This window comes from Microplitis demolitor, chromosome 1, assembly GCF_026212275.2.
Source record: "Microplitis demolitor isolate Queensland-Clemson2020A chromosome 1, iyMicDemo2.1a, whole genome shotgun sequence".
NCBI lineage: Eukaryota > Metazoa > Arthropoda > Insecta > Hymenoptera > Braconidae > Microplitis > Microplitis demolitor.
In genome coordinates, this window is record NC_068545.1 from 18,613,275 (window position 1) to 18,640,067 (window position 26,793).

Consider the following 26,793-nt stretch of genomic DNA (forward strand, 5'->3'; position numbering starts at 1 on the left):
TTTTGTTGGATTCAAATGTCTGATAAATGTACATATATGTGTTTTAAATTATTTTAAATTTATTATTTATTAATAAATACAATACTCGCACTTAAGTGGTACGATGTTACGTATATATTTTTTCAATTAGTTTAGTATTTACAATCCTCAAATAATATTTAATAAAAACGGTGCAATGGCTGATTGATAAAGTGCAGCATCTTTGACTTGTCTTTATTCATTTTTTATTTTTTATTTTGGTCTACTAGACACAAGCTAAAATAAACTTGCCGATTGCTGCATCACAAGTAGATGAGGAACTAATTAAAAGTTTATGGGTTTGCCGAAGTAAGCGGCTAGATGAGCTTCTCTGAGAGCTTCCGCACAGGTCTGGAAGCAAAAAAAAAATTTAATTATAGTGATAATTAAAAATAAAGTGCGCAGTTTACAAAACTTATATTTATAAAAAAACGTACTGGATGCGCATGGCAAACTCTTGCCACGTCTTCAGCGCTGGCACCGTACTCCATAGCGAGGACAGCTTCGTTGATGAGCTCACCAGCACCCGGCCCGACCATGTGCACTCCTAAAATTTTATCCGTCTTCTCACAAGCTAATACTTTGACGAAACCTTCGGTCTCAAGGTTCGTCTTAGCTCTGGAGTTGGCCATGAATGGAAATTTGCCTATTTTGAAGTCAATGCCTTCTTTCTTTAAGTCTTCCTCGGTTTTTCCGACCCAGGCTACTTCAGGGTGTGTGTATACGACACTTGGGACGCAGTTGTAATCAATATGTACAGCGCCTAATTAAATAATAATTAATACAATTTAAAAAAATGTTCTATGGCGGGAAATTAATTTTAAAAAAAATATTCACCTCCAGCGATACCCTCGACGGTGATAATTCCTTCGTCTTCAGCTTTATGCGCCAACATTGGGCCGTGGATACAGTCGCCAATAGCGAAGATGCTTAAAATAAAATAAAATAATTATTAGTCACCGTTAAATTTTTACATAAATAAATAAACTTACTTAGGAACTACTGTCTGGAATCTGTTGTTAACGGGAATTCTGCCTTTTTCATCCCTCTCGATACCCATGTCTTCTAATCCTAAATTCTGAGTGTACGGCCTTCTGCCAACGCAAACTAAAAGCACATCACAAACCAACGTTTCTTTTTTACTGGGATCTTTAGCATCCTCAATCGAAACGTTTATTTCTGATCCACTCTTTTGAGCTCCAGTAACTTTGGTGCTGAGTTTGAAATTCAAACCCTGCTTGGCCAATATTTTTTGCATTGTTTTACTTACTTCTCCATCAATACCAGCACCACCGATCGTTGGCATAAACTCAACGGCTGTTACTTCGGATCCCAATCTATAAATTTATCAATAAATAAATAAATATTCTTAATATTTATATAAATTTTTTAATAAAGTAAACTACCGTTGCCATACGGATCCCAACTCCAAGCCAATGACACCAGCGCCGATGACTATAAGCCGCTTGGGTACTGGGTTCAATGACAGAGCACCAGTTGATGAAACAATCTGTTTTTCATCGATCTCCAGACCACCAAATGGCGTCACTTCACTGCCAGTAGCAATAAGTATATTTTTGGTGTTTATCGTCGTGGCTACTGATCCATCAGGACCCAGTGCAGACACCTGATTCTTTCCAGTTATTTTACCATGACCTTTAACCCACTCGACTTTGTTTTTCTTAAACAGCCCAGCGATACCTCCGGTCAATGCTTTTACTACATTATCTTTCTGCTCCAACAATTTATCCAGATTAAGTTTTACGTCACCAACTGTAATAAAATTTATCTTAATTGATGTGTTTTATTATTTGATAACTCAGACTTACCCTCGACTCCTCTATTAGCTAAATCCCCACTGTGAGCCATGTGATAATAGTGAGAATTATTTAAAAGTGACTTAGATGGAATGCATCCTACATTGAGACAAGTGCCACCAAGTGTTGGGTTTTTTTCAACGCATACTGTTTTCATTCCCAACTGGGCTGCTTTTATAGCAGCTACATAACCACCAGGACCAGCTCCAATCACCACAACATCAGCATCCAATGTACTTGCGTACCGTCTCTGCTGCAGGACTGAGAATGTTGGATTGATGACACGTTTAATGCACGCAGGCTGAAAAATAATTTTTAACTTAAAATTTAAATCTCCATCGGTAAATTTTATCAGTTGTTATAATAATTTGAATTTAAATTTGAATTAAAAATAGTTTATAAATTAATTAACACGTCCTTGGATATTGAAAGACATCCGAAGAAGGTTAAAGCCGAAGCCTATCGCGCATTGACTAAATAAATTGTAATTATAAAATAAATAGTAATTACTTACCTTTACTGTCGTCATTAAACTCCACAAATTAGCCTGCATGATGTCTAGGTTCAACTACTCGTAGCCAAAAGAATAAATTATTTAATAATTTTCGATTTAAAAAAAAAACCAGGCAGTGAACATCAAAAACTAAACTTTTCGGGCTATCGTTTCATAATCTCCAACGATTTGATAATCGATGTCTCGAAATACTGCCGATGTTATCGACAGTTGGCATTTAAATTCAAAGGTGGCGCCAGCATTCAAAAATAATCCACAGCTAGTGTCGTCAGTAATTTAAAAAAATATAATTCTGATAATAATAACAGCAAGTCAATCAGTACGATGACATAATTTCATATAATTTATTTAAATAATCATACATATATATATATTTAATAATCTCTTGTAGAAGTATCTTTAAATTCCTTTACACAAATCCCAATAATTATAATAGTATTTTATAAAATCTATAGTAATTTACATTCACTTTATTTTATCTTATCTTTATTTACTTTATCGCATTTCAAAATATTCTCGATGAATTTTTAAATTTATAGCCGCTGAAATTGACGTCATTAAATATATAAACAAAATAACAAATAATTTTAATCAACAATAACAAAAATAATAAAAAGGTAAAGTATAAATTTATGAAAATATGTGACAAAATTTAAATTAAATAAATTTTTTGTTTATGTTTTTATTGTTCTGGTTACGCAGGCGCACAAAGTGGCCATTTTCAAGGTGGAGACCCACCGTGTCGTATATTTCTCACACAGGGTGCAGGGTGTTGTATAAAAGCAGGAAGTACAAGAGGGGCTGGAGCGAGTATGGTTTTTATGAGTGAGCGTCGTCGTAGTATCACCATCAGGAGGGTTGAATTAAACGAGTGGGAGCAAGAAGGGATGCAAGTAAGGGGCGACAGATGTCCTGTCGATGACGCATTACATGGTGCTACGGTGGTTGTTGTTGTATTTCACTACCCGTCTTCGTAGCTGCTTATGCTGTCACACACTAAAACTCAAGACCACTCGGAATCAGTGTGTTTGTGCTGCTGTCACTGAGATCTCTGCTGATAATTACATGAGCATCAGCATCATGGATTAGTAGACTTCTTGGAAATATTTTGAAAGATATGGCGCACGGCTGAGAAGTGTCACTCGCTTTACAAGTATGAAAAGATTTTATTTTTTAATATTTTTTTACGGTATTTTATTTAAAGACTGGTTCCAATCGGGTTAGCTGAATAGTATACTGTGGAACCACTATTTTTTTTCTACTTTATTTTCACGCCTTTTTTTGCTGGGAATGTGTGTTAATTTTTTTTTTACTTTCATCCTTTGGCAAACTTGTTTTTTGCTGACTAGATGTGTTAAATATGTAGATTTTTTTTTATTTATTTATGGACGATTTCATGTCGTAGTTAATTTATTTTTAAAAAAAATCTTGAGTAGTTTATTTTATTCGCTAATGTAAGATGATGGGTTTAATAGTAATGTATAATGTGGATGTATTTATATTAAGAAGTGAGTTTAAATATTTTTTTCCGCAACCCGGCAATTATTCTAATGGCTCGTTGCATTCAAAGGTCGGTGTTCGTGGAAAATAAAAGAGTTTCCAGCATCGACTCTGTAGCTCTCCAACTGGACGTCGTGGGATCTTGAGTCTCGAGGGTAAAAAAAAAGGAAAATAAAACCAGCAGAACGAATATAATACTCGAGAGTTGAGTAGAGGATGTGCGAGATATCCAAGAGCCAGCGGAGGACATATCGGGATCAAGATCCGCCGCGAATTCTCAAAGACGCCGGCAATGATAATAAAATCGGCGACAATGACAATCCGATGGGCACGATGACGACCGAAAAAGTATCTGCAGTGGTAACGGAGGAGCTGGAATTCTTCAGGAAGCATCAGCAACACCAGCAGAGGTGGGAAGAGGCGTCGATCACGGCCGAACTCGTTCGCAACCGAGTTGTAGACTCCACGGTCAGTTGTGAGCGAGACAACAACGCGAGTGTAAGTGTTGTGAACGACGCTGCAGTAAAAGTGCCTTCCTTATCATCATCTTCATCAGCATCAACACCACTACCTCCACCACCTCCACCTCCACCGCCATCATCAATATCATCATCATCCTCTACGATATCCGGGACAACTCCTAAAGAGGTACGTTGTTAATCATGTGCTAATGAGGATATAAATTAACGCTAAACAATAGGTGACGTGAGAATTTCAGACAGGGCGGAGGTTGATGGAAAATTAAACGAAAACAAGAGTGGATTTTTATTATTCTCCAGCTTATAGTTTAACAATGAAAATTTTATTGCTATCAAATTATTCATCAGACTATTGTACATATAGTTGGATCCCACACATACTTTCGCACACACACACACGACATATATATACTCATACATACATCCTACTACACACATACACACTCACACGTCATGATTCAACTCTCATTTCTTCTTGCACTGAGTACAGAGCTCCAGCAAGTCGCGAGCAGCATCCCAACAGAGCCAGGGCATCCCCTTGCACCTGCCTCAACTATATATACTGCTATGATTTTTTTGTTTTGGTCACGTTCAAGCTACAGGCCGTGCCAAAAGTTATTTTATACTCTACCGTACTCTTAAACTCCAAAAAGTACTCACTTGATATTCATCAACTCTCCATTCACAGAAGTACGCACCCATCCAAAGACACGAAAATTTAAAATCCCTTTATCTTTAATTTTCAAGGTTCATTAAGCCTTTTCTCTAAAAACTCTTACCCCTTTCTGTTATTATTTTTGGGGCGCCAGAGACCGAGGAGTTCAAGTGACAGTGATATACATAGATAATGGAGTAGTACTGAGGGGTTGCTGTATGAATGCGACCGGCTAGTGTATACGCATAGTAGTCTAGTTGCAAATGAAAACAGCGTGGTAGGTCCACGCGGCCGACATCTATATGAATAGAAAGAGAGAGAGGATTAAATTCATGACGTATCTCGTCGGGTTAATCAATGAGAGATGACGCAGCTGCTGTATAGAGCCACGCTGTGAATCTCTGATGTCCGTTTTCAATCCCCTACTTTTATGCTTTATAAACGATTCATTTATTTTTTATACAGTCTCTTCTGCTCATTAGGTATTCAACAATTCATTATTTCTCTAAGTTATAAAATAACTAGAAGTTTATTAAAATAAGAGACCTAGTGTCCGATCAGGGAACTGGTACCCGATTTATCGGGCGGATGTCACATTTTTAATGTCTTCTTAAAGTCGGCTCTAGTGATATCTTAGTGTTGTTTTGTATTTTTTGTATTTCTATATTTACTAAATATTACTGAATATATGTGTATATACACAAATACATGGAGTAATCGAGTACTAGTTCTCTGATCGGTACTAGATCTTTTACTTAAAATTTTTTTCTACAACTACTGTGACAGCAGTAAAAAATCTTAAAATATCAAAACTTTATAAATCTTAAAATTTTATCTCCGGGCTTAAAAGCGTCATTAGGACTCTACCCGGATGCCAGGGACAATGGATCATCGTCTTCTCAGAAAAAGAATGATGCACTGAATTTTTGTATCCTCTATCTCTATTCCGCCTAGGGATGAAACACATCTTTCTATTCATGTTAGCTCTCTTTTCGACCTGTCTAAATTTTTTTTTCTTAAGCCTGTATGGGCTGTCTGCGTTTCGAGGGTCCACAAGCCTCATCTACGTCATTTGATCCTGCGGGCAATGCAAGTTCATCCCTCACGGGTTTTCTTTGTACAACGCAGTTTAGTTTGCGTGCGGCTTTCAAGACGTTAACTTACAATTTGCTGTCCAGTCTCGAGTTTTTTTTCCCGAAAATTTTACATATTATTTAAATTTTTTTGGTAACTAGGTACGTTCGATAAATATTGTAATTTATTTTTGTTACATATGTTTATATTTTAATTTGTATATTTTATCACAGCGAGAGTGGAAGTGTTGATATTTTAAATCTTTCATTTTATTTACAACTGACGTTAACGCAGTGTGGGGTGATTGAGTCTGTGTACATGAGATTTATAGAATCACTGTTGTATACTATATATACATTGTATATATATATATATATATATATATATATATATATATATATATATATATATATATATATATATATATATATATATATACCTATAAATGAATACACGATATGAGACAAAGTATTACAGTATAGAGTTGCAAGAAGTACTTTCTTCAGTTCCGCGCGTTGATTAAAATAATTCAAACAGTTTTGCTTCGCAAAGTTATATCTGCACTTAAGGTTACCAAGTTTTTTAAATTTATAATATAACAAACCAACACACAGCTAACTGCTGTTTAAATAGTATACCGCTGCAACGTGTACATAAAAATAATCCACGTCACGGAGTTACGAGTGTTGAGTATCCAACCACGTGGAGTAAATCAAACTTTTTATTCAACTTGATTATCATAAAATTATTGTTGTAACTACAATTATTTTATAGGATAAGGTTTTGTTAATTATTACTGTTGTGTTTCTCCTTAATATTTTCGTTCGGTTCGTTTCGTGATGTTTTTGCGGTCTTTTCTTCGAACGGTATATTCCTATCAGCAAACGCGCATATTACGTGAGTCTATTCTTGTATTAACTCTGGTATACTTATCGTAATCGCTAAGGAATGCTGTCAAGTGGAAAGAAAAGTATATACTGGAAATTAATACAATAAGAATGCTATTGGTCAAAGGGCAAAAAAAGTTCTATTGTTTTTTTTGCAATAGTTTCAATTTTTTTATTGAGATTAAGACAAATTATACAAGTATCCTGACAAATAAATTATTTAAATATAGAGTATTAAATTCTTTTTCAATAAAATTGTACTAAAAATTCTACATACAGTCACGTTGCAACGATTGTCGTCATATTGCATTTATTCGACCTTGTGCCGTTTCATGTCGCGCAGTTTAAGACTTTACAAGACCGACACTGACAGTATTCACTTATAGATATTAATATATATATATATATATTACATTAGGTGCAATGTTTACATGACATAAACTCATTATTTATAGAGATAAAACTTCACCAATCACTTTTGATCTCTATTTATTAATTGATAAAAATGATAAAGTGTAAATATATATATAACATACGCGTAATTTCATTTAAATTACATATTACTTTATTTATATATTGTACATTTTAATTCCCGTATAAACAAGTCTAGTGAGTTTATTTCCTAATAGTTAATAAATTAATTTCCTTGTTTTTATTTTTTGTTACGTAGTTTTAAATGACAGCCGTATTTGTTGCAGTACGTAATCAAATTACTTTTTTTTTTTATTCACACAATGCTTTATTTGTTTGAAGGATTTAATTTAATTCAATTATGTTAATTATATATATTTTTTTGAACTAGTTTTTATAAAGATAAACTTTTACGATAAAACTATTTTTTTTAAAAGTGTGTCATTTCAAATTTATCAGCAGAATTCAAAGAAAAAAATAATGGTCAGCGACTGATAAAATTTTTGTCACGATTATGAAAAACGATGCTTGGAAGCAGTAATTATTTTGGCTGTCATTTTAGTCATGATGATGAAAAAAATTATAGTAATGATATTAATTTAATTGTTATTATCGTTATAATGATTGAAGAACGTTATTGAGCGATTAAAAATAACTGGTGACGTGTATGGTTTGTTTAGTGTCATCAAGCCATATATTATTTCGAATGTCATTGTACTCAAGGAAATAATTTTTTTTCTGTAGGTCATACACACGAGAGCAAGTCACTGCTACACGATCGATTTTGTTCGCGAGTAGTCAATGTTTCCCGACACAAGTTTCCCGTCTCGCTTTACTTGTTATGTCGGGCCTTGTAAATTGCACTATAAAAGTACATAACAGACCTTCCAAGTTTCTCTATAACTACTCCGTATTGTCCTCAAAAGAATGACGGGATTGCATACCTCGGACTAATTTTTTTTTTTTTTAATTATTCGTCTCTTTAATTAAAAATTCACTCCAAATAATTCACTCTGTACTTCTATAATTTAATGCACAGAAAAAAAAGGATTTCTTGGCGCGAAAAATTCTTGGCCGTCCCAAGAAATTTTTGAATTATAAATTGAAAAAAATACTTGCGTCAAGAAATAATTTTTTCAGTATATATCTATATCAATACACGTCTACGTATTTATTTATTTTTTCTTACATATTTTTGTTTGGTAAAACCACACAAGTGTATTATATACAAGAGACGCAATTGAGTGTAAAAAACTTTCGTTAAAGCGTAAAAAAATTATTCAAGTGTGAAATATTTGCTCGTGTACTAACCGTACATTACGCGACAAAATATCTATCTACAACAATACATACATGTGTTATATATATTTATATATACTTACATGTGTATATTTTATTTAATAACGTATAGTTAAAACGGATAACCACTGAATCGCTCAACTCGTCATGACCAGTGGATTCACGTGGAAAAACTTTTTAGATACCGTAAGAACCCGTTTACGTTTAGTTCATCGATTCTGAGTTGTACAAATTAAAGTTAACAGAAATAATATAGACCTCTCTTCACTAAATATATAAACATACATATACGTATACATTAATTTCCATAAATTACTATCCCAGTAACAAAAATTTAAAAAATTCTTCCGCTCCTTCGGCGAATTAAAATCAAAATTAAATTGATCTGAATGCATAATTAATTAAATTCAAAATTCAAAATTATATATACAATATATTCATAAATGTATTTAAATTAAACGCTGTGAAATTTATTATAAAATGATAAATCGATATTTCAACGGCAGTTGACTTCAATTTCCCTTGAGTTGATCATTTCCCGGAGATTGCAAGTTCTGACACTATGATATTTTTATTTTTATGTAAATATATCTATATATATATATATATATATATATATATATATATATATATATATATATATTTTGTAGTAAATTTGAAATTTCTATCAGTGAGAGCGTAGGCAGACAAATCGATACTTTACCATCATTATCAATTAGCCCTCAAGGCATTCGCTCTGAAAGACTGAAAACTTTTCCATTGTCATGATTTCACAGGAATATATATATATATATATACATAGACGATATATAAGAGACAGTTGGTTTTACAATGATAAGGAAGTCAAAAAGTTATTATTATAACAATAATAATATTTATTTTCACTTTTTAAATTTTTTTAATTTTTTTAATTATTGCTATTAGTAGTAAATATTATAATTTTATAATAATGAAAGTTTTTTTATGTCGTATATAATAAAGTAATATATTACTTAGTCACATAATTTTACACTTCTATTATCTTTGTAGACAGGCTTAAAATCTAATCGTCGTGAAAGATGTTGGTGCTAACGTGTAATTAAAAAAATAGCGAAAGTCATAATTAAAATGTTCACTTCCTTATTATTAATACAGATGTGAATAAAAAAATAATAATTCATATGTATGTTAATAATAACATATACAAGTGTCACTCTAATTATAATTAACTGCCGAGTGAATTAGCTGAATCTACATAAAATTTATAAACTTTTGTAAATAAGAGGAAAACATATTTTAGTAAAAAAAATGTTTAATTATTTTTACAATAATTGCAATTACTACATCAATTATATCATTGTTTATTTTTATACGTCTAATATATACTTTTATATAATAAATTGAGAAATATTACATTGGTTATATTTTTTAATTAACATTTCACTTAAATGTTAATTAATTATTTTATTCATTTATTTGCTATTACAAATAATCAACTTTTATTTCATACTTTGCGGTAATTAAATAACCGATTGTTCATTAGCTTTGACTATTTTTCCATCATAAATTAAAAAAAAAATAATGATTTCTCTTAAAAACGGAGGGTTTTATTTACTCTCGTAATATTTTGCTAATTTTTACAGCCAAGTGTCATTACATTAGAGAGAAACGAAAGTTTCTCGCGGGCTCGTTGATACGGAAACGAAATAACAGCGACATCCAGTCGCTGGATTCAGAAAGTTTTTTCTTTTAATTTTAAAAAATTTTTTTATTTCATGTTGTCGAGAGAAAATACTATCAATCGATGCACTTGAGCGTGATCTGCGGTGACTTATGTTAACTTGGCTTTGAAAAAGATGAAAAAAAAAACCAGCTCTATAAATTTATAAATATATTTATTTAAGGAGAGAAAAATATTCTTGCGCCCAAAAATTTTTCCTAGTCCTAAGAAAATTTTAGTCTTCAATTCAAAATATTTCTCCCGCCATTTTCGTTTTTCTGTGTATAGTAATCTTTTCCAAGCTTTTCTTTCAAAGGAAACTTTTAAACGGAAAATTACGATCGAGGCTCGATACATTTTCCTATAATCTAGCAACTGACGTTTTAATTTTTTATAAATTTTTATTTGTTTAAGAGAAAAACCTGGACAAAATTTCCATTTACTGCGCAAGTACAAAAAAGAAAATACCGTATGTCAACTTGGGTGTGATAGAGAAAAAAAATGCTGACTCCTCTTAATATTATCAATAATAGTGATATATATATATATATATATATATATATATATATATATATATATATATATATATATATATATATATATATATATTTTTTTTTTTTATTTTGTTGACATTGTTTTATTGATCTATTTAATTGCTAATATATTAGAGAAAGCGCGCAATTGTTCACGCGGCAAATTTAAATATTCAAATACGTATGTATATAATCTAGCGAATTACACGACGGGATTTACGATTGACTTGTTCGCCAATTCTCTTCTACGTGAATAAGAACGGAACATTATGAATGCCGTTCAAACAATTAAATTACATATATTAATAAATTATTATTATTGACAAAAAAAAAAAAAGTCATTTATGTGTACTACTGTTCGTCTTTCTCGTAGAATCATCACGTAATAATTTAAGAAAATAAAATGATATAAATGATGATGTGCAGGGAGGAGAGACTGCAGCTTGTGCGCTGCTGGTGATTGAGTCAGATTGTCAGATTATTATGAGCGCGAGTGAAAGTCCTCGTGGTTAAACTCGGAGCATATTTTTCCTGACTACATTCAGTCACTGACATGCTCTTGAGCCGAGTACTTGGACTTCGACATACGCAAAACAAATTTAAATTAACACATTTATTATAAATTTTAAATATTACAAGTGGACGATATATGACTTTTTTTATTTATTTTAAATATTTTTTTTTTAAATAATTTTTTTCATTTTTCGACACTGTGTATTTTTTTATGGAGTTAAGTGACTATAAGTGTACTGGGAATATTAAAATGAAAAACATCTGTCAGTTTAATTGGTAATTTTGATACTTTATGTGCTTATTCGATTTAATAATTTATCAGACTGAATTTACTGATAAATATTTTTTAAATAACAAATTATCACACATTTCAAATTTTAATTTATTCTTTTTTTTTTTTTTAAATTATATCCATAAAAAATCTCAATAGTACTAGAGATTTTATATAAATATTATTTATTTTAAATCTCAATTTTTTAATTTCAATCATCATATAAATAATATCTCTTTTTCTCATCACTTATAAATTCAAATAATTATAAATTTGCTCTATTTTTTTTCTACTACTACTACTAACAAAAAATTAAAAAAAAATTAGATTTCGTTCCCACATTTTTATTTCAATTCTGCGTCTTATGTAAAAAAAAAAAAAGATAACCGTCTCTCCTTCTCAGTGCATTAAGATAAAAAACATGACATTCATTACCAATATACACAAAGATTCACGACATCTGTAATATGCCAGTAGTGTAACTTGTGACTACTACCAGACATTCTCGTTGTTTCTTTTTCTATAAATGACGTGAACGGTTACGGTTGTGCGTATCTACACCACACATGTCTACATACGCACATTTTACATCCACTCGCACACATTTCTACAAACATTGTACGTTACATGTAAGAAGTAGTGACCGTAGATAAACAGACATCGAAATAAGTTGAATAAAATAAAATGAAATGAAATAAAATAAATATAAAAATAAAAAGGTAACATACATTCAGAGGCGGTACCCCGTTATATTACATAGGTCACATACTTGATGAGTAAGTCGTCTGGTTTCCTTATTATAACATACACATACATCACACATATGATATACAAACATATCTAACTGGTGTAATGTAATGTAAAGTTAACTATTTCGTGTCACCAACATTCGTACACATGTGAGCTCGCACCAGGATACATTTTTTTTTAATTTAAAAAATTTTTTTTACAACTTTAATAATTAAGATAATTAAAATAAACTATACTGACTAATACAATGGTAAAGAAAAAAAATAATTGTTATTTTCATTATTAAAACTTCGCATTAAAAATTATTACAGTGATGTAATTGTATACTAATTAATGGTATATTACTACATTGTGTAAAAAATTATTTATTCAAATTAAATAATAAGTTAGTAGTGTTACGCGTATGGTTATTATAGTACTGTGGTATATTATTTTACTTCCGGGTGCTTTTTTATAGATATTTTTATTTTACATTAAATTACTTAATGCGTATATAAATATGAATATATATATTTTTTATTGCAACCTCAAGTACTAGAGCTGATACAATTGCAGACATTACATGATCCTGAGGCTAGCGGACAACTAACAATTTTTGAATTTTTTTCAATAAAGTAATTACAAAAAAAAAAAAAAATTAAAAATATGCACATGTAGGAAATTGAAACAACTGTAGGTACAATTATTTAAATATTGTTTTTTAATTTGTCGTTTGGAAAGAAATTTAAAAATTAGACGTCGACCTAACTCAGTATCATAAATTACTTAATGCGTTTATAAATATATATATATATATATATATATATATATATATATATATATATATATATATATATATATATATATATATATATTGTATTGCAACCACAAGTACTGGAGCAACTACAATTACAGACATTACTTGTATTATATACCGAGTAGTACTATACTATTTACTAAAGGTAGAAAGTTTTTTGAAGCGATTCGTTATATATTTATTTATTTACATGTTTGTTAATTTTGAAATGAAATTAAACGTTGACGTGACTATTTTTTCAACGGGATTTGAATAAAAATACGTGGATTTATGAGTGAAAGTTTATTTTATTAAAAATGTGCCAATATCATTTGAAATTAAATATAGCGCGCGATGTACATAATTTATTCGTAATTACTGTTGTCATTTGAATATATATTAATAATTAAATTTTATGGTTTTAAATAAATTTTTCGCTCAAATTAATTGCGCGAATTTTTTTTAATTCAAAAAAAAAATTACAAGTTGGTTTGGTTTTTTTTTTGGCTTAATTGCGAGTTTATGAAGAGTCTCGAGTTGGAATTAAGCGACAGGCTGACTTTATAAAATGAGTTAAATTTTAATCATACTTTAATAAATTTTTTTACTCGCTTTGCTTAATTTTTTTAATTTTTTTACTGAACACTCAGTTGAAAAATAAATTTTACTTAAAATATTTATATATAGTAAAAACAAATTATGATTGACGTCATTGTTAGTTTATAATTCGTGTTTCCTATGTAAATATTCAAGTCATCAACCAATGAATCAATCATGATTCATATTTTCTGTATCAGAAAACAAATATTTTTAATTTTTATTAATAATAAATTTTAGTGACTTGAATATTCGGTGACCTAAAATTTATTTTTACTTTCTGTAGAGAACAATTATGAAATTTTTAAAACATTAATATTAAAATAATTGTAATAAATTAACTCATCTACTCAAACTTAAATACCATAATCTAAATATTAAGACATCACAGTTAATTTCTTAATCCTATATTTTTCTCTAAGTAATTTTTTATTTTTAAATTTTCAATGAAATTATTTGTTTTCAAACGTTTTTTCAATTTTATCTTATTTACTAATAATTTATATTTTATCCTATAATTTATATTTCCCGCGAAATTTTTTTTTCCCGCGAAAACTTTTCAATGCTAAATTAAATATTCTTATTAATATATATATATATAATAAAAACGATAAGTTCCGTTGATAAAGAAAAAAAAATATTAGTACACTCACACAACTTCCTTCCGGATTTGATGACTTTTTTTTTTTTCTAAATTATTATTATTTTATATGAACTACATATTCTCACCCACAATATAATATACTCAGTACATATTTATTTAACCATTCGATCCATGTGTTCATGACAAATATGTATAATTATATTTTTTTATTTTTATTTCTCACGATTCTCATGACAATAATTAATATTTATACTATTCAGTCATCAGTAACATAGTATCCAGTTATCTATAAAATAATAATCACAATAATAAAAAAACTATCATAATAAATGTCAAATAGTTTATCAATATCATGACTATTTCGACTTTATCATTAAAACTCTAAGAAACTTATCAATTTGTCTAAAAACTTTTAGCCAAGATCATTATTAACAAAATGTCAAACTTGTTTCTTGCTATTTAACTTAAGTGATGATAACAACAGCTAAAAACTTTAGAAGTATTTTTTTTTTATAAAAAATAAATAAGAGAGTAATCTGTGTAGTTATTCTATAGCATTTCGTCTTATAAAATCTAAATTATACTTTCGTTTCTTCCATCTGAGCGATCAGTTAAACGTACAACGCACCTTACACTCTCGTTCCTGTTTCCTATCTAATCGCACTTTATATTATATTATATGCTCTTAAAGTTAGTGATATTATAAGTAGACATGTCGATTTTTAAATTATTCCAACCGTGAAATAATGAAAGAGAAGATTTATGCTTTTTTTTTATATTTTTTTTAATATTACAAGAAATTATTAATTCACGCGGCTGACATTCAAACATTTCCGTATTTTTTTCATTACTTATTTATTATCACAATAATAATTGCACTTGTAATTAAGAATATGTGTAATTTATGTTTATATTTTTTTTCAGGTGATTACTAACGGCCTTAAGAGAGACCACGATAGCTGCGAGTTTTTAACAAACGGTGAGTCATAAAAAATAAAATACATTACTGTATTATTTATTTATAAATATATGTGTACATGTATATGTATATATATTTGAACAAATATATAGCTTAATGTTTTATTATTGAGTACCGTAGATTGTAGGGCTTAAATTTTTTTAATCCGTGGGTTTAATGGCCTGGTTTTATGAGCTCAATTCTTTCAATTACTATAATTCATCCCACAAAGTAACTAAAAAAAAAGAACCTCTGATTCAAACGACATGACCTGTGAGGGTCACACATGAGGCATTGAAAAACAACCGACGTCGGTGGAATTTACTGAGGGACTCAACGACTTCCGTTATAAGTTCCGGTTACAAACATTATAAAGAATTATAATCTTTAAAAATTCATCGCTTTATTTTTTAATTCTTAAATTCACTCAACTTGTACTCTGTTAAAAAATCAGCATCAGTTTTTCTGGAGTAAAAAAAATCACTTAACATACGAAATAAATATTCATACTCCGCATTTACTCCGGATTTACACCGCATTCACTCGAATAATTTTTTACCCTGTATACGGAGTAAATAGAGTTTTTTTCCAGCGGAGTAATTTCGTAGTGATTGGAATTTTATTTAAATCCGCATTTACCCCGATTCGGAGTTTTAGTATTAAAACAAACTTCCTTAAGAAGTCAATTTCTTCAAACCAGAGTTTAAAAGATAAAAAACTCTTCGGAGTAAATTTTACTCCAAGAACATTAAGTAAATATTCATCTGCTCCGCATTTACTCCGCAATTTTTTTGTAGAATATCTTGCGTTCCTTTGTCATAATTATTTTTATATATATTTTTTCTTTTACATCTTAATCGTGTGTAGGAACTAAACGCGTATGCCCATGTTCCTGTCAGTGGTTACAAGATAAAAAAAAAATATCATAATAATAATAAATATATATAAAGATGAACGCGACCTTCAAACCATGACCCTTCTCTTATTTCTCACGCTATTTAGTCACGGGTTTATAATTCGTAACTACTATTTTTTATTCATAAAAATATATTTGCATATTTATGTGATTTGCATTATTAATATTATTATTAAAGTTAATTATTTAATTTATTTAATGGCCATAAATGGATAATTAGATGTCTTATTATTATATTGCCATATATAATCTTTTAATCTAGACTGACATTGACATGAGAAAGTGTATCGGCACAAGTATTTACTGAAAAGGAAGATAAATAAATAAATATGTAGTTGTAAATATCTCTCAGCAGTTAATAGACCAAGTTTGTTTAATTAAATTATCGTAAAATTTCACTTTTGTCTCGTAAAAACGAATCATCTGAAACGTCTATAAATTTTTTACTATCTTTAAAATCATTTTCCTACACTAAATTTTTATTTATTTAAATTTTTTAACGACTTCAAACTAAACACTTTCATTTTATCTGAACTTTATCTAGTCTACGACTCCGTGCTTTTTTTTTCTATCAAACAATAAAATGTTACGATAAATAGCCGTCAATTTTTTAACGCTACGTTAAAAAATAATGTCGGTATATACTTTAAATACTTTCTAAAGTATTTTAATAAACTCGCGTTATCTATTTATTATTTAATTATTTTAAATTCAAAATAAATTTACATCTGCGTCTATGCAAAATAAAATATTGACTCCAAAAAAAAATGTATCGAAAATTAAATGAATTTTCAATTTCCTCGCAATTTATCACAAATCGCATCACTGATATTGCAACCAATCGATAACCATCCGAGCATTTATTAAAAAAAAAAAAAAAAAAAAAAAATTTATACTCTTGTATGTAAAAATAATCCATAACTAAATTTAAATGATAAATATATTTAAAATAATTCATGTTAAAAATTTCACAAAATAAATTATTTAGCATCAAAGCATTCGAGGGAAAGCGTTACATTAAATGTCATTATTTTTATTTACCTTGACATTGCGAGAGTAAAATAATAAAAAAAATTAAATAAATTATTTTTTGTTAAATTATTATTATTAGTTTCTCTTATTGATTATAAAGTCAATACCATATATATAAATTTTTTTTAATTTTATATATTATATATATAATGATATTTATAAAAGCTATAAATTTCCCGCTCTCGTATCCTTTACAAAAATTTATCTGATTAAATGATTTTCCAAAAAAATGAAACATTTGAAATTCTTATTTAAAAAATTTAAAAAAATGGCGGGAACTGTCTAGAATGGTTTGAATGTCAAATAATCATGGATGGTCTAGTATTGATGCTAATTTGCGTCGATGATTTATTGATGGACAATCTAGGATTCAATGAATCAATATTTGACTATTTCCACAGAATTGCCTCATTTCCGCTGGTTTTTTTTCTAATAGATGTCTATGCACTGTACAAAATTGTTAGTGAATTCGATTTTTAATTAAATTTTACTTCACTTCGTCACTCTGAGTTCTGGAGTTGTAGCAGAGTGTAAGGCTACTGCCAAATATCTCTGCGCGCATAAATTTTTGCTGGATTATATTTAGAATCTTATTAAATATTTATTTATTTATTTGTTAGAAGGACATATTTACACCTAAGCAAAGTAACGAATGTATAAATAGATGTTAATTGCATAGAATAATAGTAAAACCAAAGATAAAAAAAGATTAAATAAAACCCCCACGATGATTGATTAATCTTTTCCTCCCACGCTTGTAGTTTGCCTTGACTGACCCACGTACATCACTTCTTTCTATTATATTAGTACACGAAGCCCTATATCAATGTATATAATACTTAGTTATTTATTATTAACGGCCCGGTATGCTGAGTGAATCAGTATTTCATGTAGTGTGTCGGTAAACTGTGTTAGAATGTGCGAAAACACTTCTGTTAAGGCCCGTATCGCATATCTAGAGTGTAAATTTGCTAAACAAGATGAGGAAACGTCTCAGATTTATATTGAAAATGATTTACGAGGTTTATTATTACTATATAATATTTTTAATATATAAATTTCAATTAATTGAGTTTTGAATTTTTGGCGGGAAATTTAAAAGTTTGAAATTTTTAAAAAATACTTAAAAAACTAAGTCCTTGATCAGGGAACTAGTACTCGATCACTTCATATATTTTTATACATATATTTTGTGAATATAGACATATAAATATATGAGTCTCTTACTTTGTATTACATAATATTTATTATTTATGTTTAGGTGAAGAAATGGCCCCAATAATGGGAGTACCTCCGCCTCCACCTGCTCCTCATATGGGTCCAGATGGTCTAATTTTACCCCGTAAGCCTTACAACCCGTGCCTCATATCCAATAATCATAAAGACCTTCGCAGAGAGTTATTATTCAACCAAAAAATGTAATTATTTCAAGCAGTTTAAATTTAAATAATTGTGTAATAAAATATAATAAATAAATAATTTTTTTTTTTTTACTATTGTAGAGGTAAAAATGTTCTTAATCAGAAAAGTGAACTTCAGAGAGCTCTAGAGAGACAACGAGAAGCAGCAATGAGACGCGAAACAGAAAGAAATCGTGAAGAAAGCTATAAAGATGATCCAAGGACGGCATTGCAGAGAGCACTTGAACAAAGAGCTCGGCAAATCCAACTTATGGTAGGCTATATCATTTTTTTCACCACTTGACACTATCGACTACATAATTTTTCATTTTTACTTCATCAAGTTTTTTTAATTAATTTAATTTAATGCGATATGAAGTAAAAAATTTAAATTTATTGAATAAATTTAACGGTGCCTTGTTTAAAATAAAATAATTGCTGGGAATAAATTAATTAATGATGAAATATTAATATTTTTCAGGAACATCCGCCAGCAGTTGAACCACCAAATCCATTAGTGACCGCGAGAGCAAAATTACGGACACGCACGGATTCACAGTGATGAGAAAAATAAAAAAAACTAAAATAAAAATAAAATACCAATTGTCTATTTGATTGAATTGTTACACTCTCTCCTAAGGCAGAGAGAACTACAGAACAAATGGTGGATTTATAACGCGTTAACGTAGTTATTATAATTTATATATAAAGTATAAATATAAATGACATTTTTCTATACGCAACATTTTAAATGTATATAAAAAACAAATATATATTAGAGAAAATATGAGCAGACGTAGAAATCATCTAGCTCTGGTGTCTGTCTCTTCTAAACTATTAAATTGATAAAACATATTGTTTGAGTGAGAGAGTACGGACTCGATGATAAAGCTGACGCTATTTATTATATATTATTATAAATTTAAAAGTACGTACGCATGTTTTGCTTAAAACAGATGTTTTTTTGTCTTTTATATATAAATTTTTAAATAAACGGAAAGTGAATTTGTAATTTACGTGGGACCACCTGTGCAGTGGGTCACTGCGCACTAATTAAAGGCGCGCTTTTTTAATAACTATCAATTAATAAATTTAATTATGCGTATGAGACTTTTTTTAACAATTGCATTTTAAGATTCAATCATTTTTGTATTATTTCGTTAATTAGCTTCCGCGATTGGTTTATAATTTGTATTATATAATTACCATCTAAAGTTTTAATAATTTTATTGTAATTATCCGCAGCATTGTTATTAAATCTGCTATTACTATTAATATTTAAAATTAATTATTAATAACAAAGAAAAAATATACTATCACGTAATTTTAATCTCATTTTTATCTGTGTCTAAATATATATATATATATATATTTATACATATAGGAATATGATGTCAGTAAAAGGTACCACACATTTTTATTTTTTATAATGTTAGTATAATTAATCTGATTATTAATTAACCAGTTGAAAAAAAATTATCTTTGTAACAAAAGAACAATTTTCTTAATAATAATAATGAAAAAAAAAACTGATTGAATAAGTGCGCAAATGAATGAATGCACGATTGTAAATACAGATAAGTGATAACGTGAAAATACGTATCAGAAAATAAATATTCATCAGTAGCATTGATTAAAAATTTTTAGTAATATGATAGTATGTATGCTTGACTTTAAAAAAAGAACAATAATAATAATTATTTAAACCCACGCATACATAAATCATTATTGTGGTTTACATTATTGAGATAACTTAGTAATCGTCGCCACGTGAAATAACTTCTTTACAAGTGGGACGTAATACTAGGGTATGTTCAAATTGGGCGGTATAGCATCCCTTGATGTCAACCAGCGGTGGATAAGCCTCGACGGCTCCTTTATCGCAGAGATCTTTCAACGCCATTTGATACTTAGTGCAGCCAACGCGATCTAGCCAGCGTTTGCAGAAAGCCAGAGTACCTAGAAAAATAAACAATAAATATTACAAACAATATTTTTAAAAAAAGTATTGAACGTCTTTGGTAAAAGGAAGACGTACTGAAATTTTTGTTGATGGTATTTAGAAGTGATTTACTGCTCTGCAATCTCAAAGGCACAAAACCAGCCTCGAAGCTCTTCATATAATGGGAACAATCAGCATCATCATGTACAATACCCCTACCAGTAGATCCAAAAGTTTCAATGGCATAAAATTCGTTTTCCTCCATACGTGTGGCCTCACCTCCGCGAACAATCGGTACAGTTTTTCCGGCATGGATACGATAAGGCGCGATAGAATGCCCGTTTAAATTTCTAATTGATTTAACTTGATAAGTTTTACCATCAATCTCAACCTCATACGACTCCATGACTTCCTGTATTGCGGCACCAACATCACACAGCTGCACATCGATACCAGCAGCTTTTATTCCCGTATTTGTTGCATCACGCACAGCTTCAATGAGCTTATCATACTTTGGGTTAAATGACAAAGTAAAAGCGCAGTCGATTATTCTGCCGTTTATGTGGGTACCAAAATCAATTTTAGTCACGTCATTGTACTCAAGTACCGTTGGGTCACCAGCATTTGGTGTGTAATGAGCCGCGCAGTGGTTTCGCGAGCAACCTGTCGGGAATGCTAACCCGGCTTTCAGACCGTCTTCGCCAATTAATTTTCTCGCAGTGTTTTCGAGCTCATTACAAATTTCTATCATCGTCATCCCAGGTTTTACCCACTTCATGATGTGCTTACGCGTCTGTCGATGAGCCTCGGCAGCCTGTCTCGCCTCATTGTAAATGTCATTGTGCATTCTGTCAAGTGCACGAGCTTCTTCACTTGAAAATCTGTCTTTAGCTGTCCTGTCATCTATTCCTGCTGCTGAAGGGTGATCCATTATCTGCCCTACTGGGAAATTACCATCTGGATACAGATCCCCAATGGGTATACTCGGCGGATCTGTCTGTTGTTTAGCGCCTTTACCACGTGGTTTACGTTTTTTCTTCTTCTTTTTTACATCTTCTGTCTCTATTTCATTATCCGCGTTCCCTGGAGCTGCAAAATTATTTAAAAAATTTAAAAACCCATTTTTAAATTCAGTTAAATAAAACGTACCATCAGCATCTTCGTTATCGTCCTCTTTCTTATCGTTTGCTCCGTCTACTGCAGCACTATCTCCAGCTATTTAAACATACAATAAAATAATTGGGTTAACCTCCAAAGCAAAACTTTATCTCACCCGAAAAATATACTGGAGTAAAAGTTGTCTCATGAATATTTATCAAGTATTGTAATTCAACTAGCAAAATTCCACTTTTTACTCTTTGTTTTTTAAAGCGACACCGGAAAATGAACATGGAAGCAAAATAAAATAAAAAAATATACATACAAGGTTTCTTCTTCTTTTTCTTTTTCTTCTTTTTTTTAGCAGCATCGACGGGACTGCTTTCATCTTCATCATCAACAATATCTTCTGGTTCTTCGTCAACTAATTTAATAGTGGGCTTGCCGACTTCATCTAGCACCGCAGCCATTTTTTGAAATATTCACTGCGTATCACGATTCTTGGCTACTCGTCTCGTTTTGCTCGTTGTTGCTGCTGTTAAAAAGACATAAAAATAATAATATCACACACTCATCCACACAAACTTCGCAAAACAATCACCAGCAAGTTGGTAAAACCGTTTACAAGAATCGGTAAGTTATCTGTAAGCGGCAAAATAATTTTTTTTAAATTAAAACTTTTCTTGACATGATCCTGAAGTCAGAAGACAATTAGCAATTTTTGAATTTTTTTTCCTCAAAAAAAACTATCGGTGCAATTTTTTAAATATTTTTTTTTTTTATAATTTATAGTTTAAAAAAAAATTCAAAAACTAAACGTCAGCTGAGTATCATTTCCCTGACAGCCAAGCTGATGACAACTCAACTAACTGTTGCAACTTGTCAAGTTGAACCCAGAAATTGTCAATTCCATAAGTTGACAACTGGGCGTCAACTTACTGAAAAATTTGGCGGCAAAAGTTGTCATCCATTAGGTGATGGAAAGTTGCCCTCAATTTTTCCAGAAGGTGGCAGTAAATTACAGTCAAATTTTTGGAAAAGTTGGTAATAACTTGTAGTCAACAAAGTTGTCATCAACTTGATCGCAACGTTGTAACTAGTCTTGCTATCAGGGATGAACCTCTAAATTTTTCAAATTAATGAAGACTATGTTCTTATATATATTTATTTTATTAACATAAATCTTGATATTAAGAATACAATGATAAAAATATGAAATAAATGAATCGAAAAAGTATTGATAGATAATTATCTTAACAACTAATTGATTTATCTTATCTGTACAACAATTATAAGTATATCTAATTACCATAAGCATCAACAAGACATCTTGATTTATCATCTTAATATTTAAATAGACACTTTTGATAATTAGACAATAAAATAAAATTAACCAACTGATGCGAGGACAAGTGCTGCGACATCAGGGTCCTGAGAACGTACGGACAACTGCATTGTAACCTGGGTATCAGCGAGAGCTAATCTAGCGCGGGAAAATATTTCCTTTCCACCGCGGAAGTAACCATGGAGTAGCAATACGTGAGATGTAGCACCGGGAGGCACCCTGTCGCTGCGATCTGCCGGCTCGAGAGCCAAGAAACCAACGAGACTCTGCACAGCAGCTTCCAAAGTTGTGACGTTGGCTCCCAAAGCGAAGGTATCTTCCATACAAGTGAATCCACGTGTCGCCGCAGCTTCCCAGGCGGCATTCATGTCCATTCCTCGGGTGCCTGAGCCGCGCATTTGGTCAGCCAGAGTCACTTCGAGGTCTTCGAGCTGTCAATTGAAATAATTAATTAGTAACTAGTCATATTCACACTTAGCTAACTGATTAAAAAATTAATACGAACCATATACTCATCCTGGTATCCTTGATCAGCTTCAGGAAGTCCAGTAGTGGGGTCGCAGTCGCGAGCAATGAATTTCAAAGTCGCTGGAGTGGTCATCACGCTGGCATTGATGTCTTCAGGAAACTGTAGGATAGTGTAAGTTGTTCCTGGCTCGTTGTACGCTAGCTTGGGACAGGATATTTCTCCAATAAGAGTGTATCCTTCCGGTGCTTCAACTGCGACACTGACGTTCTCTAGCACTAGGTCAGTTAATGTATTTAAGCAGTCGAACTGTAAGATGAGAAAATCGCCACATGAGTGTTTGACACACTTGACATTGTACTCCGTTTCAGACTCCGTAAGTTCAAATACTGATGATGATTTAAAGAGCGGTGATTTCTGAAGGATCATCATCAACTGTGGAACTTGAGACAGTTTTTCAGTGTAGCTTTCTTCTCGTGTAAGTCGTGGTTGAGTCGGTCGTGTGATGAGCTGTACCTCTGCTGGAGTCGGTTCTTCGACAGCTTGTGCTGGTGGTACTTGACCGATGTCGAATGGCTCGTCCATTGGAGACTGGATGTAATTGCGGAGAGCTCTCTCGAGGCTTGGGATTGAGAGTTGTGGTGGATGGATAAGTGTAGGTAAGATTGTTGGATCATTACGTTCCTGTAGAATCCTACAGTAATACGCAGCACGGTCGCGTACTTCGTCGTCAGAATCAAGTTGGCAACGTGAGAGTAAAACGAGAACATTTGGTAGCAAATCTGGACAGACTGCGGCAAAATGAGCTAGGGCAGCGACTGCTGCTGCTCTTACACTTGCGCTCTCAAGGATCACGCGATTGTAAATAAAACGAATATGACGAGATGGATTTTTTGACGTTGGTCCTTCTTGTCCCAGAAGATGGAGAATGCGGACGGCGAGAGATGTATGCTCGCAGTCTTCAATAAACTCGCAGAGATGTGCAAGTCCAGCTTCCTTTGCTTCAGAATTACCCTCCATTACAGCGATAATTGTGTCAGCGATAGCTGCTTTGTACTCCAACCCACCCTCGTCTCTCAGCATCGCCGACAAGAAATTCATCAGCACAGAGTGCTTGCGCGGGAACTTCTGGCACAGTGCTCTGATTGCTTGAACGACGACGACTTTGAATTCATCTGAAATTTCTGATACAAAGGTCGCTATTTGTTTCATCAAACGATCTACTGAACTCTCAGCTCCGGTCTTAAGAAGAGTTGTGATTGCCAGTGTAGCAATTGAACGATTTGAATCAGTAATAAGATTCTCCAGGTCCAGGTTACACGCAGTAACAGCAGCTGGATGAGTCATGGCGACTTTATTAAGCGTGCGAACGGCCGCGAATCTCAGTGCAGCTTTGGGTGACCCGCAGAAGAGCTGGAGCACACTGATTGCCGGTGCTATTTCACGTATTCCACTGCGTCCCAGATTGACGAGAGCATGAGCAGCTTCATAGACAACCATCTCAGACTTGTGTCTCAAGCAACCTTCAATGAAATCCAGCAATTCATTGCTCTCATTGACGTCATCCAGCAGCTTGCAAGCCATCCTGATTATCATGCACGTGGCATATGGACTTTTCTGCCGACTTCTGATAAGTTTCGCCGTGAGTTTAATGACAGCATGCTTATCAGACTTTCTCGCTTGGTACAAAACACCCAGAGCGTGATATTGGACCATGACATTGTCAGAATTTAGTGCTTCTTGTGCTTCATTGGCCCATCTACGTGCAACGTCACCCGATACGTTGCTCAAGTGCAGTGATGAGACCAAAGCAGCGCTTGATACTGCCGGTGATTTGTCAACAATCGCTTGTTTCATGTATCTCTCAATGGCAGCCAGCATTCCAGCATCAGTTATCGTGCAGAGAGCGCGTATTGCTGGTGCTCTGTACAAATCCTCCTTGCCGGTCATGTCCTTGGTCAGACTTGACGTCACAATGATCACATCCTCAGCTACTGTACTCAAATCTTTTATTCCCAGGTAAACTAACCTGCGCAATATGACGTCTCGTGATTGGAATAATTTAGTCATTGCAAAAAATGTTTCGGTGGCTTCTGCTTTTCCGAGCAGCTCGCCTTGATTCAGCAGATACAATATTTTTGTCATTATGATACTACATTTTCGTGGATTTACTGGTGTATCATTGAAAGTTCTTGATTCTTGGAGCACAGCTGTCTTTTCTAAGTTTTGAAACGGATTACCACCTCCTAAAAAAAATTATTATGTCAATTACTGATTATAAATTGAAGTAATAATTAATTATAAAATAAATGATGAAATTTAGCGTTAATGTAAAGGGAGTTGTCAAACAGACGTGACAATTTAAATTTGTAATTGGTAACTAGTTATCTAATTGATAATTTAAATGTCCAAGATAAAACTTACCATCTTCTTCTTCTTTTTTATCCCGTTTAAAAGCATTCATCTTAAATATATTATTTATTAAATATTTTTATACTAACATAGCCACGTCACCTGAACACTTTACACACGACCAGCGGCCATTAGTTATTTTTTCTCAGTCAGTCGACAACGACAGTTTGATCAACGTGTTTATTTACTGACGGGTTCAATTGATCAACTATATTAACTTGCTTTTAATTATCACAAATTATTTTTTAAATTTTGTTTTTTAATTTTCGCTCTCGATTTATTAAATAATTAATAAATATTTTATGTAATTTTATTTTTACGATTTAATTGACTGATCTGCATCAAGAGTTCAGTACTAGCTGTCGATATGACAGTTCAATTTATAACGACTGAGTTATTTTTTATGAGAGTGAATGTAGCTGACAGTTGTCAATTTTTTAAATTTTTGAATAAATAAATAAAACTTAAATGCAATTAAAATAAAAATTTAATAATTGAAAAATCAGCGCACGCAATTTTTGAAATTTCATTATTGTCATTATTTAATTTATTTATTCAAAACTTATAAATTGTCTCATATCTGCTGCATTCACTCTCATTATTTTATAATTGTGAATGTAGCTGTCAGTTGTCAATTTTTAAAATTTTTGAATAAATAAATAAAATGTATGAATGGAATAGGAATAAAAATTTGAAAATGTGAATATTAATAATTAGAAAGTCAGTACGCGCATTTTTTTTATTTTAATTATTATTCAAAACGTATAAATTGTCTCATATCTGCTGTATTCACTCTTATTATTTTTAAAATAATTATAAATATGATCC

The 26,793-nt window shown here is 31.4% G+C and overlaps 4 protein-coding genes across 4 annotated transcripts; 1 reads left to right on the top strand and 3 right to left on the bottom strand.

The window, feature by feature from the left end:
• Window positions 1-37: 37 nt before the first annotated feature.
• Window positions 38-2,518, bottom strand: LOC103578308 (dihydrolipoyl dehydrogenase, mitochondrial). The gene is made up of 7 exons (XM_008559334.2): window positions 2,350-2,518; window positions 1,848-2,136; window positions 1,425-1,791; window positions 1,011-1,355; window positions 856-947; window positions 456-781; window positions 38-369 (listed from the first exon to the last, which is right to left on the bottom strand). The coding sequence occupies exons 1-7, from the start codon at window positions 2,386-2,388 to the stop codon at window positions 304-306; spliced, it is 1,524 nt and encodes a 507-aa protein (XP_008557556.1). The 5' UTR covers window positions 2,389-2,518; the 3' UTR covers window positions 38-303.
• Window positions 2,519-3,104: 586 nt separating this feature from the next.
• Window positions 3,105-19,298, top strand: LOC103578299 (CCAAT/enhancer-binding protein alpha). Its single transcript, XM_008559323.3, has 6 exons — window positions 3,105-3,502; window positions 3,920-4,497; window positions 15,321-15,375; window positions 18,564-18,720; window positions 18,805-18,976; window positions 19,184-19,298. The coding sequence occupies exons 2-6, from the start codon at window positions 4,066-4,068 to the stop codon at window positions 19,262-19,264; spliced, it is 897 nt and encodes a 298-aa protein (XP_008557545.1). The 5' UTR covers window positions 3,105-3,502; window positions 3,920-4,065; the 3' UTR covers window positions 19,265-19,298.
• On the bottom strand, window positions 19,289-22,294 carry LOC103578288 (methionine aminopeptidase 2). Its single transcript, XM_008559310.2, has 4 exons — window positions 22,068-22,294; window positions 21,794-21,859; window positions 20,741-21,733; window positions 19,289-20,661 (listed from the first exon to the last, which is right to left on the bottom strand). Exons 1-4 carry the CDS (start codon window positions 22,210-22,212, stop codon window positions 20,456-20,458), a joined length of 1,410 nt encoding a protein of 469 aa, XP_008557532.1. The 5' UTR covers window positions 22,213-22,294; the 3' UTR covers window positions 19,289-20,455.
• Window positions 22,295-22,910: 616 nt separating this feature from the next.
• LOC103578281 (coatomer subunit gamma) lies at window positions 22,911-26,297 on the bottom strand. The gene is made up of 3 exons (XM_008559293.3): window positions 25,978-26,297; window positions 23,593-25,799; window positions 22,911-23,518 (listed from the first exon to the last, which is right to left on the bottom strand). The coding sequence occupies exons 1-3, from the start codon at window positions 26,015-26,017 to the stop codon at window positions 23,132-23,134; spliced, it is 2,634 nt and encodes an 877-aa protein (XP_008557515.1). The 5' UTR covers window positions 26,018-26,297; the 3' UTR covers window positions 22,911-23,131.
• Between the last annotated feature and the right edge of the window lie 496 nt (window positions 26,298-26,793).

Excerpts from the sequence above, each read along its gene's own strand:
- LOC103578299 (XM_008559323.3), top strand. The coding sequence starts at position 4,066 with ATGTGCGAGATATCCAAGAGCCAGCGGAGGACATATCGGGATCAAGAT. Across the intron at positions 15,376-18,563 it reads CTGCGAGTTTTTAACAAACG|GTGAAGAAATGGCCCCAATA; the intron begins GTGAGTCATAAA and ends ATTTATGTTTAG. Across the intron at positions 18,721-18,804 it reads TTATTATTCAACCAAAAAAT|AGGTAAAAATGTTCTTAATC; the intron begins GTAATTATTTCA and ends TTACTATTGTAG.
- LOC103578288 (XM_008559310.2), bottom strand. The coding sequence starts at position 22,212 with ATGGCTGCGGTGCTAGATGAAGTCGGCAAGCCCACTATTAAATTAGTT. Across the intron at positions 21,734-21,793 it reads CGATAACGAAGATGCTGATG|CTCCAGGGAACGCGGATAAT; the intron begins GTACGTTTTATT and ends ATAATTTTGCAG. Across the intron at positions 20,662-20,740 it reads TACCATCAACAAAAATTTCA|GTACTCTGGCTTTCTGCAAA; the intron begins GTACGTCTTCCT and ends TTATTTTTCTAG.
- LOC103578281 (XM_008559293.3), bottom strand. The coding sequence starts at position 26,017 with ATGAATGCTTTTAAACGGGATAAAAAAGAAGAAGAAGATG. Across the intron at positions 25,800-25,977 it reads TAAAAAAGAAGAAGAAGATG|GAGGTGGTAATCCGTTTCAA; the intron begins GTAAGTTTTATC and ends AATTTTTTTTAG. Across the intron at positions 23,519-23,592 it reads GATACCAGGATGAGTATATG|CTCGAAGACCTCGAAGTGAC; the intron begins GTTCGTATTAAT and ends TTCAATTGACAG.
- LOC103578308 (XM_008559334.2), bottom strand. The coding sequence starts at position 2,388 with ATGCAGGCTAATTTGTGGAGTTTAATGACGACAGTAAAG. Across the intron at positions 948-1,010 it reads TTCCAGACAGTAGTTCCTAA|CATCTTCGCTATTGGCGACT; the intron begins GTAAGTTTATTT and ends TTTTATTTTAAG. Across the intron at positions 370-455 it reads GAGTTTGCCATGCGCATCCA|ACCTGTGCGGAAGCTCTCAG; the intron begins GTACGTTTTTTT and ends TTTTGCTTCCAG.